Raw genomic sequence first — 17,248 nt, forward strand, 5'->3', positions numbered from 1 at the left:
GTAGTACTTGGGGCAGGAGAGGGGTCTCCCGTAGGTGAGCTGGTGAGAGCCTGCCTCCCATTTTTCCTTGCTATAATGTTCATAGCGGGACAGAATGAATATTTACTATTATTTTCCCTGTATAGTTCGTCTTTTATTTTTGTCAAAGCCACTGAGCAGGTAATAAAACAACATAATAATTAACCAATAGTAATTGAAGTATGCTGTATGAAAACCAAACCAAATGCTAACAAGCCAAACAAAAGAAAAGCACGCACAGTGCAGCCCTGTTTATAGTGCTGTCTGCTGGAATCATTATACACGTTGATATAATAATACTGAGCACTTAATTACCACATCATTTTTAAAGTGCTGTATAAACATTAACCAAACCTCTGAGGTAGGGAGGTATTATTATCTCCATTTTAAAGAAGGGAAATTCTGACAAAGCGAGGTTAGTCAGTAATTTAGTGTCGTGAAGCCAGGCAGCTGGCGGGGCGGGAGATGAGGTTGCGGCTCTACGGCTGGTCTGCTGCAATTTTGGAGACAGAAAAGTGGAGCTGCTGAAGCACCTGAGATGGCTTTTCGTGAAACGCATGGCGCTGCCGTTTGGGGAAAGCAGATACTCCTCCAGACACCTCTCTCTGCTTAGAAAATATGCAGATTGGCGTAATTAACTACCACATAATTATCCCTTTTTGAGGTAGGTGCACAGTTGGTGTATTTTGCAAAGTATCTAAACAACATTAAAGTGAAGCTCTCAAACAGGGGCTCATGGGGGGCTAAGCAGCAGCTACTGTAGCCTTGTGTGTCTGCTCCCCCTCCTCCCCATATCGATCTGAGCGATGGTTCTGGGAATGGCTTTCCCTGCAAAGCCCTTAATATTCTGCGTGGTGGTACATGACTTCATCCGAGGAGAATCCCACAGGCGCATCAGCGTGATCTGCTCTGTCATGTTTCTGTGACCCAATTTTCCCCGTTCTTTGTCTCAGACCTTCCCTGACCCCAGGCCTATTATCTCTTCCAATAATTCACCCGGGCCATTATTAATGGTGCATTAACTTTGGCTGTGCTTTCAGCGAAGATGTTTTTCTTGTGCTCATTCATTCGCTCAACTCACTTAAACAGGGAGATCTTTATTCTGGGGACGTCACACAAACACAAAAACATCTCCCTTGCCGACACCTACAGCCCTGCAGCACTTTGCTGGAGGGGCGGCCATCCGAATACAGCACTGAAACGCCTAGGAGAGACTATCAAAGGGAGTCAAGTAGCCACACACACACTCAGTCGCCCCGGGCCGGGCTTGCCTCCCCTGCTCGCACACCGAGGCTGTCCGGGGATGCTCTGAAGCCCACCGAGCCTGGGGGAGCTCTGACATGAGGAAAATCACTGCAGAAAGGCTGGGGAGCAAAGCACGAGCCCCCTCTTTGCTGTTTGCCACCACAGTTGTCGGATGCCAAAGTGCGTCCCTTTAAAATGTACGCTGTGGGTGAGTAAAATTGGGACTTTAAAAAGCATTACAAGAAAACAAATGCCACCTACAATTTATTTCTCACTTGATGATTTGGGCTTCTCTGGGTGATGACTGAGTGAAGGACACTTCATGTTTGTTGTATGTTTAACCTTGTCCTTGAGAAGAGAGTGAGATTTGGACATCCAGGAGAAAATGTGGACAGCGAGAAGGGCCTTTGCTCATGTCTTAGAGGTTTCCGTGTAGTGTCTAGTGCAGACAGCATATTTTCCTATTATCCTTTTCAAAGAAGCTGGACCTGGGGAAAAAAAAAAAAAAAGGCAGAAGCTGTTGGAAGCTGCTGTGTTGCACCAAGCAGCGTCCCACCACCCCCAGTAACAGGGATGTGGCCTGTGACAGCACAGTGCTGCTGCTGTGAAAGCACTCATGGGCACTCACCAGCATCTTCTGAGACATCCCCTTTCCATTTTTTTTCTGTGTCAGCCGCTTGTGCACAGCTGCTAACGGCACCACGGTGACAGGGGTGCATGAGCTGTTGTATGGAGAAGTTTTCCTCCCACTAATCCAAATCAAGCCAATACTCCCGGGCTCTGAAGCCTTTTAAAGATAAAGTTGCAGTTTCTGCCTGCTGTGGTTGAGGTTCGCTGGGGAACCTGATCTTGTTTGACTGGGTAGACTTGAGCAAGTTATTTTACGTTACCCTCTTTCAGCCCCTCTTGAGTCAAAAAAGGGCTGCGTTTCAAATGCATGTTTGCTTCTCTTCCTAAGGAGAGGCAAAGCTCTGTTAGTCTTTGCAAGGTAGCTTGCGATCCCTTTATGAAAACTGTGTCCCAGGCATCACTAAAACCAAAGGAAATCAAGCCAAAAGGGATCTCAAGAAGTCAATATTTATTTTTCCTCTTTCATAAAATGTTAAATTTTTTATGGATGTTTTTGCAAATTTGTTGAGAAAAGCACTACAGGTACTGAATTATCCAGACAGCAATCTTTTACTTTTTTTCCTCAACAAATGACTTTCCCTGTTGATTGCAAAACGTTTATGCTCTATTTCTGATGGCAAAGAAGCCTGCTCACAGCCTGGCCTGCTTGTTCCCACAGAAGGCTGTTGGACATGCGTAGGAAAACTGCATTTTTTTAGCCCACCTGGTGGCCTGCGCAGCTCACGTGTGCTTTAGATAGAGCGGTGGGAGCCCAGTACATATCGGATGGTACAAAGGGTGCGTGGCGGGCTTCTCAGGGTGTCTCCCCAGACAGTCTTGCTGCAGCACCCCAGTTGCAAGTGGGAAGAGTAGACAACCTTTAAGTGCTTTCCCAAGGGCTTTCCAAATTATTTTTGTCAAAGCCAACTGCAAATGAAACCCAATTCAGCAACGTGGGGTCTGATTTCTTTTCGTCTGCTGCTTTCTTTTTTTTTTTTTAGTGATCACGTGTGTAGGCTGAAGTATTTGGAATAGAAAAAGCTTATTTGACCGTCCCTAATTCTCCTTTTTGGGCTCCAAAAGAGGTACTGCTGTGAGTGATGTCAAAACGGCTCCTTGCTTGCTATACAAACTCATACGTGCAGTCTGTGTTTCTCTTGAAGCACAGGTTTATCTGTGGAGATAATCAAAAGCCTGCATTATCCTCAAAAAAATGCCTGTTTCTGATGCTTCCCTCCCTGATTCTTGGGATTTTCGGCAAAGGGACATCCCCTTTAAAGCCGCGTTCCTGCTTCATATCTTTTCTCTTTGAAGCCAGAGGGTTGGCTGGCCTTTGAATATACAAGGATGAGAATATAGCAGTGGGAGGTCCGTGTCTTGCTCATAAACCTTGGCCAGAAAATCAGCTCCGACAAGTGGGGACAGGTAGCAGCGTCTTTCCCCTTATCAAATGGCGCGGCGGAGCAGACACATTCCTGCGCGAGCAGCGGCTGGGTGGAAGGTGGGGCCTCCCAAATGAGCCTTTCTGCTCTGCCGCTGTGCTTCACCCCGGGAGCTGCGTGCCACAGGCTTAATGAAGAGCTGTGTTATTTCTGTATGAAACACCCTGTTTTCCCATCGTCCCTGGCCCTTGGGTGCTGCTTTGATTTGTTCTTTGGTTTTCTCTTCCTTGCATGGGAGCCAGAGAAAATGTTTTTCTGTTGTTCCAGTGAGGTGGCATGTCATGCCTTCGTGCTGCAGCATATCGTACCACATGGCTTGGCGTGGCCCAGCTTTTTCCTGGGAGAAAGCTTTCCCCAAGCCTCCTGCTAAAAGCTTCCTCCCTCTGTGTAAAACAATCATCATTAGTGCTAATTGGGCAGGTTTGGGGTTAAATCTGCAAAGATTGCTTGGGTTTGGTAAATCCTCTGCCACCGCAAAGCAGATAATGCTAAACAAAAGATTGCCTTGATTAGATTAAAGTTGGCAAATTCATTGCCCTAATCATCATATTGCCCTTCCCGTGGCTATTCAGGAATACATCACCATGCCTTACTTGAAGTAATTGAATATAATTGTCTTTTTAACTCGTATGTGTAAAACATCCATCTTTGTAACAGCGTGTGTTGCTGTCCTGCTGCCAGCTCGCTGTCCTCTTCAGGAGGGGTGGGAACAAGAAGCAGAGCCAGGCTGACGTTTATGAATTGGTAGTTGATTGCCTATAAAACCATTCATTATTTCTGACCAAGCACCTGGAAAAGAATAAAAAGGGACAGCACCAGCCACCGGAGTCCATAGGCTTGGCTGGTGTTTCCAGGCAGGGGAGCAGAGGAGAAGCCCTGAAGTGGGATGTTGCAAAGGGACGTCACCAAAAACAACCCTTCCCCTCATCCTCAGCGGCAGCAAAATACAGAGTACGTGGTGGAGTTGGAAATGAGAGTGGCAGAGTGACACAGGCACCCAAGGCAGGGGTATTGCTGACCGTCCCATGGGCCAAATAGGTTGAAATGCGAAGAACAAACCACCAGTGCCAGTGGGAGGGAGGAAGCTCGTGGAAATTTTTCTCCCATTAATAACCAGAGGTGTGAGGAGGGAGAAATTCTCTTCAGATGTCATTTTTATACCAACAGATAGCTAGGAAAGGAGGCCAGACAGCAAACACTCCATGTTTTCTTTTCCCTAGCTCTCCTGAGTGACAGGGAAAGACTCTTTTTTTGCACAAAAATTTCCTATATTACCTTAGCAATCAATCATTTAGAAATGCACAGTTACAAAATATAACATAACTGGCCTGGGTTTTAAGTGATTCAGCATTTGACCTATTATTCTTAGTAGTTTTATCATTATTAGTGAATTAAACTGGTCCAGCAAATGGACCCGCGGATTAGGATATGACTCTCCATATTATTAAAACATTACCACGATGCCCAGCACAGTTTCAGCCTGTGTCAACTGACACTTTCTTGCAGTTTGGGGGTTAACCCGGCCCTGGACCTGCCCATTACAGGCAAAGTGGCCACCCTGTTTTAGGAGGTTGCAAAATTTCACCTATAGGGATGCCAGCTGGGCTGTGTAGGTCAGCCTCAGGACCGCAGAAGAGTTGGGTTTATTTGTATGGCATAAATACAGGGGGAGCACTGCAGGAAGCCCAGCCTAGGGGCTCAGGCTGGAAGAGATGTTTGTGTTGTCTGGCATCATATGTCTGTGCAGGGACGGATGATTTTGTGACTGTGCTTGGTGCGTGATGATGTAAAACCTCCTTGCCCCACTCCCTCTGGTCCCCACAGCAACCGTGGGTTGTGGCCATAGCAGTGTCCCCAGGGATACAGAAGCTCTAGGTGCCTGCCAGCCCTGGCAGTGTTTTGGGCTGAGCACGGTTTGGGGAGACCAAAGGCTGTATGGTGCTGCGTGAGCAGGGGCCGGGGTGTGACGGATGAACTCTGCTGCATTTCTGACCTGGAAAAACACTAGCTGCCTCTTAAAATGAAGAATCCTTACAAGTGTCCTTATGTAACAGATCATCCCTACCCAGGACGGTTACAGGGTGAATCTTCCTCCTGCCAAAGCAAATCCTAAAGGATGCAAGTTTATTCTCTCCCTGAACTGCTTTTGGGGGAGGAGGGGAGGGGAGCAGAAGGGGGGAAGGCAGTTAACAGTTGCCCTACTGTGTTCTGACATTAGGCGAGCTGCAAAAATGCTCCCAGTGTATCAGGTAGTGTGCGGTGCCAGCCCTTCGCTGGAGCACGGAGAGCAAGTCTGCTGCGGAGCCTTAAATACTTTCCACCCCAACTACCTTAGCTTAACGCCTTTCAGCAGAGTTGGCAGGAGGGTTGTTTTTGTGTAGTCTCTCACCTCTCCCAGAAGCCTGGCTGACGCGCCTGTGCCGCGCTGTGCTCGGGGATTGTACGTTGCAATGGGAGTAGGAGCCTCAGATCCTCTCGCTGATATGCCGGGAAAGACGTATACAGGGATTTCACATAGGCTTTGCATGATGGACCCGCAAGGAGCACAGCCTCGCCAGATGGAGTCGGTGTAGCTCTGTTGCAGCTGGAGTCACAGATGCGAAAGGCTGAATTTTAAGTCTTTCATAGAAACGAGTTTGGCGTTTACCGAAGTTTGCTGAGCATCAGCAAGAGACTTGGCCCAAGCTTTGACACTTGGGTTTTGGATGGTGCTTCCCCACTCTACAGAGAGATGCTACCTGTCGCGGAGGCAAGTCACAGTGAAATACTGAGTGCAGGTTGGGTTTTGAAATTCTCACATAGGAGGTTGGTTTTGTTTTCCTTTTAGTCTCCAGTTAGTCAGAAAAGCCAAGAAGCCAGAGAGGGAATGGGAAGACCTGTGACAATATTAAGTTACCTTTGATGAAGAACTTCTGACTGTTTGTAAAGGCAGAGCAAGACCAGCCTTTTATCTTTAAGCCGATCGCTGGTACAAATCTAGAAAGCGGCATCGTTACAGATGCGATGAGCCCTAACAGAGGGCGATTGTACGGTATTGTTATCAAGGCTCTGCTAATTGTATTTCTTTAGCTTCTGTAATTTTAGCAGGAGAGGCCCAGGCGGCCAGGCAGCATTGTTGGGGGTGGCATGGAGAAATAACCTGATGAATTTTCCATCAGCTCGACTCACTCAAATATTCTCACCGTTAACTTTTGGGGTCAATAATAAATATTAAAACCTGTAGATTTAATAAGTCAATGTAGGTGTTCTCTGCCTTTTGAGACCACTTTATCTTTCCATCAAAGATGAAACAAGCTTCTCAAATGAATAAAAAATAGGGCCTCAAGTGATTACAAGTGAGAGCAATTTGGGCTCCTTTCTCAGAACCTGGCAGTAGGCACTTTTGAGCCGCTTCTGACTGCCTAGATGGTGTGCATTAGCGTTGCTCTCGCTGTTACATTTTTAGATAAATATTTCTAACCTGTGTGTACAGACCTTCAGGAAAGGTGTTTGCTGCCACTATAGGCATGAGGGACGACGCAGGTCTGGATCCTGCCAGGCTCTGTTGAGTCTGATTTGCGTTGCAAGTCTAGTTTTCCTTGGTGCTTCCTATAATCTCCTCAAGTTCAAAGAGCGCTTAGCTGCTTGTCTTTGTCAAAAACCCTGTTGGAGATCTTTTATGTCGAAGATGTAGGATTTCTCCGCATGACTTTGATTATTTATTCATTCCACTTCTCTGGTGTATGATAGCGCTGATATCATGAAGACCCCTTGTCTTGCACTGCTCTTGCTCTGAAATTCATGGAGATTTAGTGCCTTTGAAATTGTTTTAAAAGGAAAAGAAAAGTTTTTGAAGTCCCTTTTTTTTTCTTCTTCTTCTATTCCGCTCAACAGTGCCACAGCACATTTTTCCGGCCTTCCACGCTCCTTTGCCAATTGACATGCGCCACCAGGAAGGACGATACCATTACGAACCTCACTCTATCCACGCTATCCACGGGTAAGTCTTGCACCTCTGCTCCCATTCCTTGCTAAAACATTGGCCGCTCGCGGTAAGCCGATTTCTGCTGCTAAGGTCCCAGGGACTAGCTGTCCTCCTGGCAGGCTGGCCCCACTCACCACCCCTTGCCCCACTGTCCCCGTCCGGTGGCAATACTGACCTGCCTGGTAGAAGTGCTCTACAGCTCCATTGAACTTATAGAAGTGCTGTGTAGCAGCGGGATGGGAATGCAGGGCTTCTGTGTTGTTATCTGCTGAGGTCCCGGGGACAGGCTTGACTTGCGTTGTTGCGCCCATGGTGTTTCTCACGTCACACTGTGCCTGGGTCATTTCTGGCACCGTCTTGGTGAAGACCCAGCTCTGCTCCCTCCTTTTGGAGACCTCGTGTACTGTTCCTCCTTGCCGGCCAGTTCGGGGGACGGCCAGGAAAGGCTGCCGTGAATACTATAATTCACTTTCATTTCACTGGACAATGGCCTGGACAGGCTCATGGTGTTTTCTAAAATGCAGTAAAGAGGCTGGTCCACTCTGGAGGGGCAGGACCTTTGCTTTCGGTGGCGACCTCCTTGTGAGAGTGCCCCCTCCCCAGGGCAGCTGATGGCCAGCTAGCACAGGGGCCAGTCTGGGGCTGTACCCTGAGAGAGGGGATCGTGGCTAAGCTCATCCAGGACATGACAGCTCAATAGTCCTTGATGCCTCGAAGGACATGTTTATGGAGAGATCTGGGTTCACCTCCTGTATGCTTTGACCAGGGCAGGGAAAAAGGAGCCAGCAGAGATGTGAGCAGAGGCTGTAGTGACTGTGTGGCCAGGAGGGTTTCTCCTTGTCCCTGAAACACACCATCCCCATGGGAGGTGAGGAGCAGCCTGATGATGTTGGTGGTCCCACGGCCACCCTGAAGTCCCTCAACCCGCAGCTGTAACATAGGGCTCAGCCATCAGCTGAGGGACAGGTCCCAGGGCACTTGGTGCAGGGGTACCCGTAAGGGCTGGAAACATTTTTCAGGAAGAGCAAGAGAAGAATAAATAGAGTTCATCACTTAAAAAACTCTCATTTGATCCCTCTGTTGATCCTGGAGCCCCACTGCGACCTCGCCATCAGACTGGGGTCAGCACTCACCCGGCTTTGCAGGGGCTGTTTGTAGAGCTGTGCTTTTTCAGGATAGGTGTGAGCCGGGGAACAGCCCCCAGGAGGCAAGTAGCGCAGACAGCGGCAGCCAGGAGATCTGTGGAGTCCCACAGCTACCAGGGCTTTATTCTGCTTCCAAAATGCTGCGGGAAAAAATGATAGGGCATTCCCCTGGATCCTACCAGAAGACAAGTCGTTGTCGTTTTGGCTGGCAGTCAGTTTGACTGGATGTTTAAAGGGGCAGAGCAGTTCCTTCCACACTGTGCGCAAAGGGGAAAATTGTAGAAAAAAGAAAGCCAGTTTAATAAAAAAATTTACTGGGAGATAGTTAATGAACCAGAGTTCTGGCTAATAAAGCACAGCCTGACTTCGGAAAGGGGCAATATTCAAAAAAGTGGTTAGAAGAGAGGATGGCAGATGTTCAGATGCTTGGCACCAGGTTATTTGTGTGCCCCACTCGGTGCTCCCCTTCACTCCTCCTGGGCAGGACAGGGTGCACTGCCTCTGCAGCAGCTTCTTCACTGGGGTCATGGAGCAGAGTCTTCTCCAGAACGCAACCGAGAGCTTGCCAGCTGGTGCCGCATACCTGTGAACCATAACGCCCAGTGACGGGAGCCAGTATTTTATCATATTGGGGTTGTCCAGCTGATCAAGCCTGGCCAAGTGTACAGTGCTGGCAGATCAGGTTTCTGTTCATCTATGCCAATATTAATAATCCACTGTCTTAGCAGTGACCGCATTTGTCTGTCAGGGGACCAAGAGTGTCCTGCTTAGTATTTGGACTGAGTTGGTAGAGTTGTTGGTAACTACCTATTACCTTTCTTCTTTGGGATCCTTCACATTCTCAGCAGCACCACTTACAAAAACGACTTGTGAGGTACTGGAGAGGAAACTTGGTTGTTGGTCTTAGAAGAGGAAACATAGTTTTCTTTGAAACATTTGATAAGATCAGTCTTACTACCTGGGCATTGTGCTGAAGGTTGTCTCTGTGGCTGGTGAAGCACCAAAGCTGAGCAGCCAACTGCTTCTTGTCTGTGCGGGTTTTTTTAGGGTTAAACGAATGCCACTTCTGCTTGGCTCTTTTCCAAGTGCCTTGGACTACAGCACAGCCACGCTGGGAAAATTCTCACCAGCTGTGGAGTTAGTCTCTCGACCATTTTTCCTCTTTCAGTTTTATCTGCAAACATCTTAACATCATCCCCTGCCCTTTCCTCCTCTAGTTTTTGTTCTACTTCTCTTTTGTCTTCCTCTTCTCTCCTCCAGTCTCTGCTCTGGAGATCATAACAGTGCTCACCCTCCTCGCTGGAGGATGTCCAATGTGAAATCATCCAGAATATGGTGGCGGAGCTGGGCTAGAGCATGCATAGAGGTTGCGCTTCCCTTGTTCAGTAGGCTGGGTAGACTCTGCGGGCACAGTCAAGCCTCTAGAAATTTGAACTCCATCCTGGTGGTGCAGAAATCTATCCTTCTGTTTAAAGTAAACAACTCCAAAAAAAAGGCATGTGCATATTTTCACTCTAGAAAATTATGGTAAATGTTGGGAAGAAAAATTGTGTCACTGAGTTTTGGATTTATGATTAATGTGATCAGTGCCTGACAGAGAGCCCCCAATTCATCAAGCCCATATTCTAGCTGTCTGCTGTCTTGCTGGTACCAAATTTATCTAATTACATGAACATTGCACAGCAAATTAAGTGTAGTCTCATTTGTTGCTAACTATGGGGTCTTATTATCTGCCTGCTGCATTATGTCAAAGGTTGGTTTCCTGATTGCTCGATGTGACATGGCAGTGCATTCCCCTTCATCACTGTTTGCATTTGGCCTAATGAGAACATACATTATTTTATCCTGACTGGAAGGAACTCATCTGCAAGGTTCTCTTGAGCAGGACCACCTGTGGGACCCTTGTCTTGAGAATATGGTTGGGAATATGGAAAACTCGAGTAATAAAAGATCGACATGCCAAGACGGGGGCCTGAAAGATTTGCTGCATTTCTGCTCACTATTGTCTGTCTTTATCTCTCAGTCATTTCCTTGTTAAACAGCATGATAAATAATTTTCAGGGCTTGCGTCTTCTTCCAAATCACTGAGCATTTATTGTATATGTCCAGAAGCAGGTCATGTTGGTATTGCCTTGAAATATACTTCTAGAGATTTTTTTTGGGGGGTAAAATAGTGTTTCTCCAGTCATTAGGACAACTCACTTTTCTGTACAACCTCCGTTGGTTTTACTTCTTTTGTGATACACCACTCTTTCCTTTTTTGACATCTTTTTTTGTCTTTAAGAACAATTTGGCAGAATCATGATGCTTGCTTGGCTAGTCTAGAAAAACAAAGTATCTCATTCAGATAATCCTTGAGCTCTCTGCAGTGCAAACCAACAGGAATATTGTGGGTTCAAGGCATCACCCTGGATTCTGATGCTTGTGAGCTTGTGGTCATATGGAGGATGGGGGGAGAGGCAGGATTGGAGCCCAGTGGACACTGAGAAAGGATGTAATGCATAATGGAGCAAAACTGAGTATGGGATGAAATCTCTTGCAGGACTGTAGAGTTAGAGCAGAATGAATAAAGGAAATTGTATTGGTACATATAAATTTTATGAGGTACCACTTCCACACAGCCATATTGTTTAATAATAAGGTTGCAAAATACGGCACTCAAAAGCTAAGAAATGACAGAAAAATAAATTTGCAGATTCTGACTCGTTTTGTATGCCATTGGGATAACGCATTAAATTACACAGCCACATACTGGTTTTCCCTGGGATCCTCACCTCTCCCACAGCACAGGATGGCCCAGGCTCTGTGGAAGGGCAATAGTGGGTGTTATATGCATTTCCTGCATGCAGCTTTATATTTTATATTTGTCAGAATTTCACTCTGCACCATTAGTTGTAGGCAAAACACAGACTAGCGTTACCAGAGCAAAAGTCATCAGCCAGAGTGTTTCAGCAGGTCCAAAGCTGAACCAAATTCACTTCATAAGTTAGAGCAGGTCCTTTTCTAACAAAGGGGATATTTCATATTTTACTGAGCTTCTTCACAAAAGCTTACTCCACCGGGGCCCAGTCTCTGCAATAACTCCCTCCACTTTCAACCAAGGGGACTCTTAAGATCAGCTTTGCAAGATCAAGCCCTTGACTGCAGAGGAAAGCTGCTGGCAGAGATGGCAGGTGATTACTGATAGCTCCCTTCCACTCCCCACTTTCAGGTGTGCTTAGCTACTCTCAACTTTTTTTTTTAAAGCACAACAAAAATAACTAAAAACTCCTTAGCTCAGCTTAAAAGTCCTTGCCAATGCAAGAGCCTTCAGGGCTAACCCTTGTAAACAGCATGCCTAGGCTTGACTCAGCAAGAAGCTTTTTAACAGTAGCTCCTAAACTGTGGTTAAAACCCATCAGGCATTATGCAGTGTAACAAACAAAAGCAGCGTTGTTTTTCTACCGACATCCTGGTGGTGTTTCAGGATGCAGTTCTGACATTATTTGTTAACAAAATATTGTTGTTGTTCTTCTGTCCGCACATAAAAATAGTAAAAAAAACCCTGAGCGGATAGTCACAAATTCCATGGCTTTCATGAAGACTGAATTGTCCCAAAGACCTAAACATAGAGAAGACACCAGCTCCATGATAATGTGGAGTTGCCCTTAATTTCCCTCTGGTAGGGATTTTATCTGGTTTAATCATGGATCTTCCTCCATTTCCCTGAGATCTTAATATATTACAGATTTTCCCTGATATTCAGCCTACACTTTTTTTCTTTATCTGATCCTATTACCCTTCCTTGTTGAAGTTTGTTTTCTTTTTACTATGTTAAAAATTACAGAATACCTTTTCAGGACCAGTTCCAATGTTTCTGATCTGTTTAGGCAAGGTAATTCACAGGCAGCCAAGGTGACTGTTAAACTTTTCATCATAAAAAGGCTAAGTGTTTAAAAATTTGCCAATTTTAATGTTGAACCTAAGATTTTCCGTGTTGGATATCTGTTTCAGGCTGGTTTTCTCTTTCCTGTGTTGTTTTTGTGAGATTCACCCAAGGGAGGCCAAGTGGGGTTAAGGGAAAATATGTTGTTTGGCCATACAAAAAATAATCATCATCATCATCTTATAACTGTGCTTTAAGAAACACCAGTGTCTCTTGCTTTAGAGGTGGAATTTGCTATTGTCACAGATGTGCCTTTTGCTGTTCCTATTTTAAAAAAACACACAAAACCCCCCCTCAATTTTGTCGGATAGAAATCCTTTGAAAAATCTCACTTCCAGCACACTCAGTGAAGGGGTATTGGAGTTTTGCAGGGAAATTTTCCAAGCACCCCTGTGGCCCTGACGATGCTGCAGCCGAGCCCTGCCAGGGCTTTCCTGCCAGGGCTCCCCGTTTTCTGCTGGGGGCTCTCGGTCATCCCCTCCACCCGGGGGGGATTCATGACCACAGCTGATGGCAGAGGGGAGGCGGTTGCATCGCAAGCTCGTGGAGCCGCCTTTGTGCGTTACCGGGTGTGTGTAAAGTGCTTTTGGTTAACCTCCATGGGACATGGCTTCCGTGAGGCTGCAGCTTTGATTCCATCAGGCAGTTTAGGACAGGACCCCAGGTAGTGTTCATTCCTGCAGCAAGGACGCCGCTCAGCTGAGCCACAGAACGTACACGCCAATAAAACCTGTGTGTTTTCATATTTACTTTGCTACCAGAGTAGAAAACCTTTGGCAGGTCATGATTGATGGTACTGTGCTGCTTTGGAGATAGAGCGAGCTCCCTCCGGAGTCAAAGCAAACAGCTGCTCAGAGAGGCCTTCTTATGTGTTTTGCAAAGTTTTACGACTTTCACCAAATAGATACATTGCTCATTTGAGAAACAGGTTTGGGGGCTCCCACATCCAATTTATTCTGTCCCCTTCTTTCCCACATGCTTCTTTTATTTATTTAAGAAAATAAGAATGTGTGAGTATGCGATGGTTTGGAGTGGCTGGTCCCCTCCAGAAGGCTGGTTCAAACCTCTCCCTGGTCTGTAATTAGCAGGAGTGTGTTGCTTTTAGGTGGCTCTTTGGTAACCTGCAGGAGGTGTTTTGGGGAACTATCAATACTGATCTCACTGTAAAACTGCCGGGATTAATACTTGATGGTCACTTAATCCATCTCCAGGAGACCACAGATTAAATACTGGGCTGCTGCTGTCCTGTTTTGGGAGCTGGGAAAATTACTTTAATTCCATCTGTGCTTTAGTTTTCCCATCTCTAAAACGCCGTTACGGTAGTACTCACCCTCCTGATGTTCTGAGAGCTAAGAAAAGTCAAGTGGCCTGTGACTCGTTTGGCTCCCCAGAAGGGGCTTGTGGCCATGTTTCCAGGCATCAGGAAAGTACACAGCACTACCTACCTGTGCAGAAACTGAGAAGGTACACGCTTAACATCTTCTGACCTCAGTGGTAGGACAGGCTGATCGGGTCTTCTGAAAATGGGGCAGACATAATCCAAAACACTCATCAGGGCTAGAATGTTTCTGTAGGTTTTTACAATCTGATAAACTATTCTACAGAAAAAAAAAAAAAAAGAAAAAAAAACCAAACCAACAACAAAACCCCACAGCTTTCTCTTTTGAATCTTGTTAACAATTTTCAAGCATTTTCCATTATGAGAGAGATTTGCATATCTATGCTGTTCCTTACATTGAGAAGATAGTTTCATCGTGTGTGTTTAGCTATATAGCCCTCAGAATACTTTGAAAAACTCAAACCTGAAGTCCAGAGGCACCTGAAGGTAGATGGTTTCAGGTTCACTGAACTATGTGGTAAGATGCAGATTGGACTTAGAAATATTTGGGTTGGATCTTCAGTTGCTGAATGCCGGCATCATCACACTGGAGTGAGGGGCCTCAGTGAGCTCAGATGGAGTCGTGCCCATTAGCACTCAGTTAAGATCTGGGCCACCGAGCTGCTGGTGCTGTGACACCATGACTTACTGAATGAAAAACTGCAGCTCTAATTTAGCCTAATCACCGCCAGAAGTGTAAAAACGGCTAGGAGGTTTTAGTATTGAGAATAAGAGCCTGATCTCTGAGGTCTTTTATGTAAACCTCTGGCATGTGTTCGTTTAATATGATGTCACTCTGTAATCCACCATTGCTTTTAAATGTCATTCTCAGAGCTTCATGTCAGCAAGTCTGAAGTGATAATCCCTTTGCTTACCTCACTTTATAGTAGATTAAAAGTGACTTCATGCTTCCACCTTATCCGCTGTTAAGCTTGTGCTTTAGGAAAAATTTATTTGAACTCTGTTCTCCTGCTGCTTTCTAAAGAGTTTCTAAACAGAGAGCGCGGGTCTTTCAGAAGCTATCTCAATGGTATTGCCCATTCTCCATTGCTTTCAGCATCCTGTGAAAGTGGATAAATGTTCAGTGCCAATCTCCTGCCCTTTTAAACTCCAGTGTTACGAATTTGTTTCCCAAGCTCTCTCTTGGCTAAATGTGGAGCACTGCCCCTCCTGGCCTCTCCTTTTTCTTAATCCTAAATCAATCCCCTCTCTAGATGGCGTTTCACCTCTCAGCAGCTTCTTACAGTCGTGAGGACAGAAGACGATGATCTGTTGCAGCGTTTTGCTCCTGTGTAGCACTTTCTCCTGTACAGCACAAGGGTGTGCGGGTTCCCCCACGCTGGTCCTGTATCTCCTTGTTAAATTTTACTCTATCCTGTAGCAAATCAGAAAAAAAAAAGCTCTCCATGCAGTTCACCTTCCTAGTCCACCCTTTGTTTTTTCTCTCCCTGAATTTCACCCTGCTGCTCCTAGCTCACCTCCTTGTGTAACACCTCCCTCCAGATACTTGCTGCATGTTGTCATATCCTTCCTCCCCGCACTAATGAACTGGCCAGGCTGCAGCCTGCAGCATATACTCAAATATCAATCTGCTCAGCCTCCTCATTTTCGCTGTATTTCTCTGAAATCCTTCCAGTGTGTGTGGAGATAAATGGACAAAACTCATCCACCCCATTGGCTTGTGAAATGAAGCCTGCGGCACATCACTTTTCAGGTCCTGGTTAATCTGGGTTCCCAGCTACCGGTGGCCATGAGAAGCAAATAACACAAGGTGCTGGGAGATAAAAACTAATGGTAGGAATGCTGGCTTGTGATACTGGAAGAAAAATGTAGGATTTTTAATGTCCATACAGAGCGGAAATTTTAAAATCTCATCCAAAAGTTCCCCCCACGCAATAAAGAGCAGAGAAGTCAATTTACCCTGGAAGGATGAAGGACTGAGTCAACTCTGCTGGGATTAGAACATGTGGTTCAAGGGATCCTAGGTATTTTGAGTCTGATTCTCGGACCACCCAGATGGCTAGGGGGAAAGTGAAAAAAAATAATACTAATAGAAAAAGGACCCTATTTGGCAAAACTATGGATCTGGATACCCTGCCTGCAGCTAATGCCGTGCACACACATCTGCACAAACCAAAGAGCAGAACTGGGTGCTGTTCCTCTGGCAAATCTCAAATCTACAGAGTGCTCCTGCGGGAACCCGTGCGTTTAAGTGAGCTTTCTAGATCAGATCCCTGGCTTTGACATTAAACCATGTATGTATGTTTTTCTTCTGTGCGCCAGACCATTTTGAGAATTTGTGATTTTACATAATTTTCTGCCTTGCAGGCTTTTCGTGCCTGTTCTTTTATATTTCAGCACTGATATTAAATAGACAACTAACAGAGATAAAATTTAGAGTATTACTCAAAGGTCAAGTTTTAAAAAGTGCGTGTATGATTTCAGAATGTAAATCCCACTGTATTAGGTCTGGCTAACGATATGATTTTGAAAGTGGATGTTGTGGGTTTCAAAATAATGTTGACCCTTAGGGCTGGCTTGTGAAGCACTGGTAATGCAAAGGCACGGTGGGTTTTTCAAACTTACTGGATCCCAGTTAATGTCTAACTCCCCCAGCCTTCATTGAAACTCAGGACCCCAAAGCCAGCCCTAGTAAAGGAGTTAAGTGCCTAAAAATTAAGAAAATGTCTGGAATGGAGTTAAGAAACACAAACACGTTAATGAGGTGACTTGTGCATGCTTGGAGTCCAGCATACACGTCCAGGTCATACAGCTTCTGTAGGACCGATGGGGATGTTTTCTGCACATGGCAAATCTCGTGGGAGGATGTGCTATGGAAAAACCATATTCATGGTTTAGTCGATATCAGTTGGCCAGACTCCACTCCAAGAGCAAGTTTACTGCATTCCCTGCACTCACTTTATTGGCATGTATGGGACTGGAGTTTGATATAATTGATTGTGGTAGCTGATAGTGAAACCAGGGGATTGTGAGCCTTTTGATGTTTTTTTTTAAGCTGTTGCTTGGCAGGGGGGGACACCTTACAGCATGGCAGCAGCCTGGGAGGTAGGAGCTATCCTTTTCCACGCCCTGGGCAGAAGAATGGCCTGTACCATGGTCTCCCCGCTGCTGAGCGCCTGCTGTTAGATTAAATGTGAGAGTTAGGCTCCACCACCACCTCCTGCCCTTTCTACGAGTGCAGCGGTGCGTCAGTGTTTCTTTTGTACAGGTGGAGCCTCCTCACAGCAGAGATATTTCTTCCTGCCACAAATCATTTTATCTCTCTCTTACCCCTCTCCCTACCCCACACACATGTACCCAAGTCATTTTTAACAGTACCTGGGTGCAGTCAGGCATGCCTGAAAAAATATGTTAGGCCTGTATGAAATGCAGTCACATTGAGTTTTTTGAGTTTAAGTCTCTCTGAAAAATAAATGTGTGTTCCTAAATCCTGTAAGGGCCTTTGAAATATTTTCCTTTCAATCCTGTAAAAGCATCCCGGAGAAGAATTAGTCTTATTCC

At 45.8% G+C, this 17,248-nt stretch overlaps 1 protein-coding gene across 5 annotated transcripts in view; it reads left to right on the forward strand.

Annotated features, from left to right (window-relative positions):
* GLI2 (GLI family zinc finger 2) overlaps positions 1-17,248 on the forward strand; it is a 197,109-nt gene that overhangs the window by 120,214 nt on the left and 59,647 nt on the right. For all 5 annotated transcript variants that reach the window (XM_087733425.1, XM_087733428.1, XM_087733427.1 and 2 more), the window contains one exon: positions 7,188-7,293. In XM_087733425.1, the coding sequence (XP_087589551.1) occupies positions 7,188-7,293 (106 nt within the window). The remainder of the gene's footprint in view (positions 1-7,187; positions 7,294-17,248) is intronic.

This window comes from Nipponia nippon, unplaced genomic scaffold (assembly GCF_047370975.1).
Source record: "Nipponia nippon isolate SJK-2023a ecotype South Korea unplaced genomic scaffold, ASM4737097v1 scaffold_5, whole genome shotgun sequence".
Classification (NCBI taxonomy): Eukaryota; Metazoa; Chordata; class Aves; order Pelecaniformes; family Threskiornithidae; genus Nipponia; species Nipponia nippon.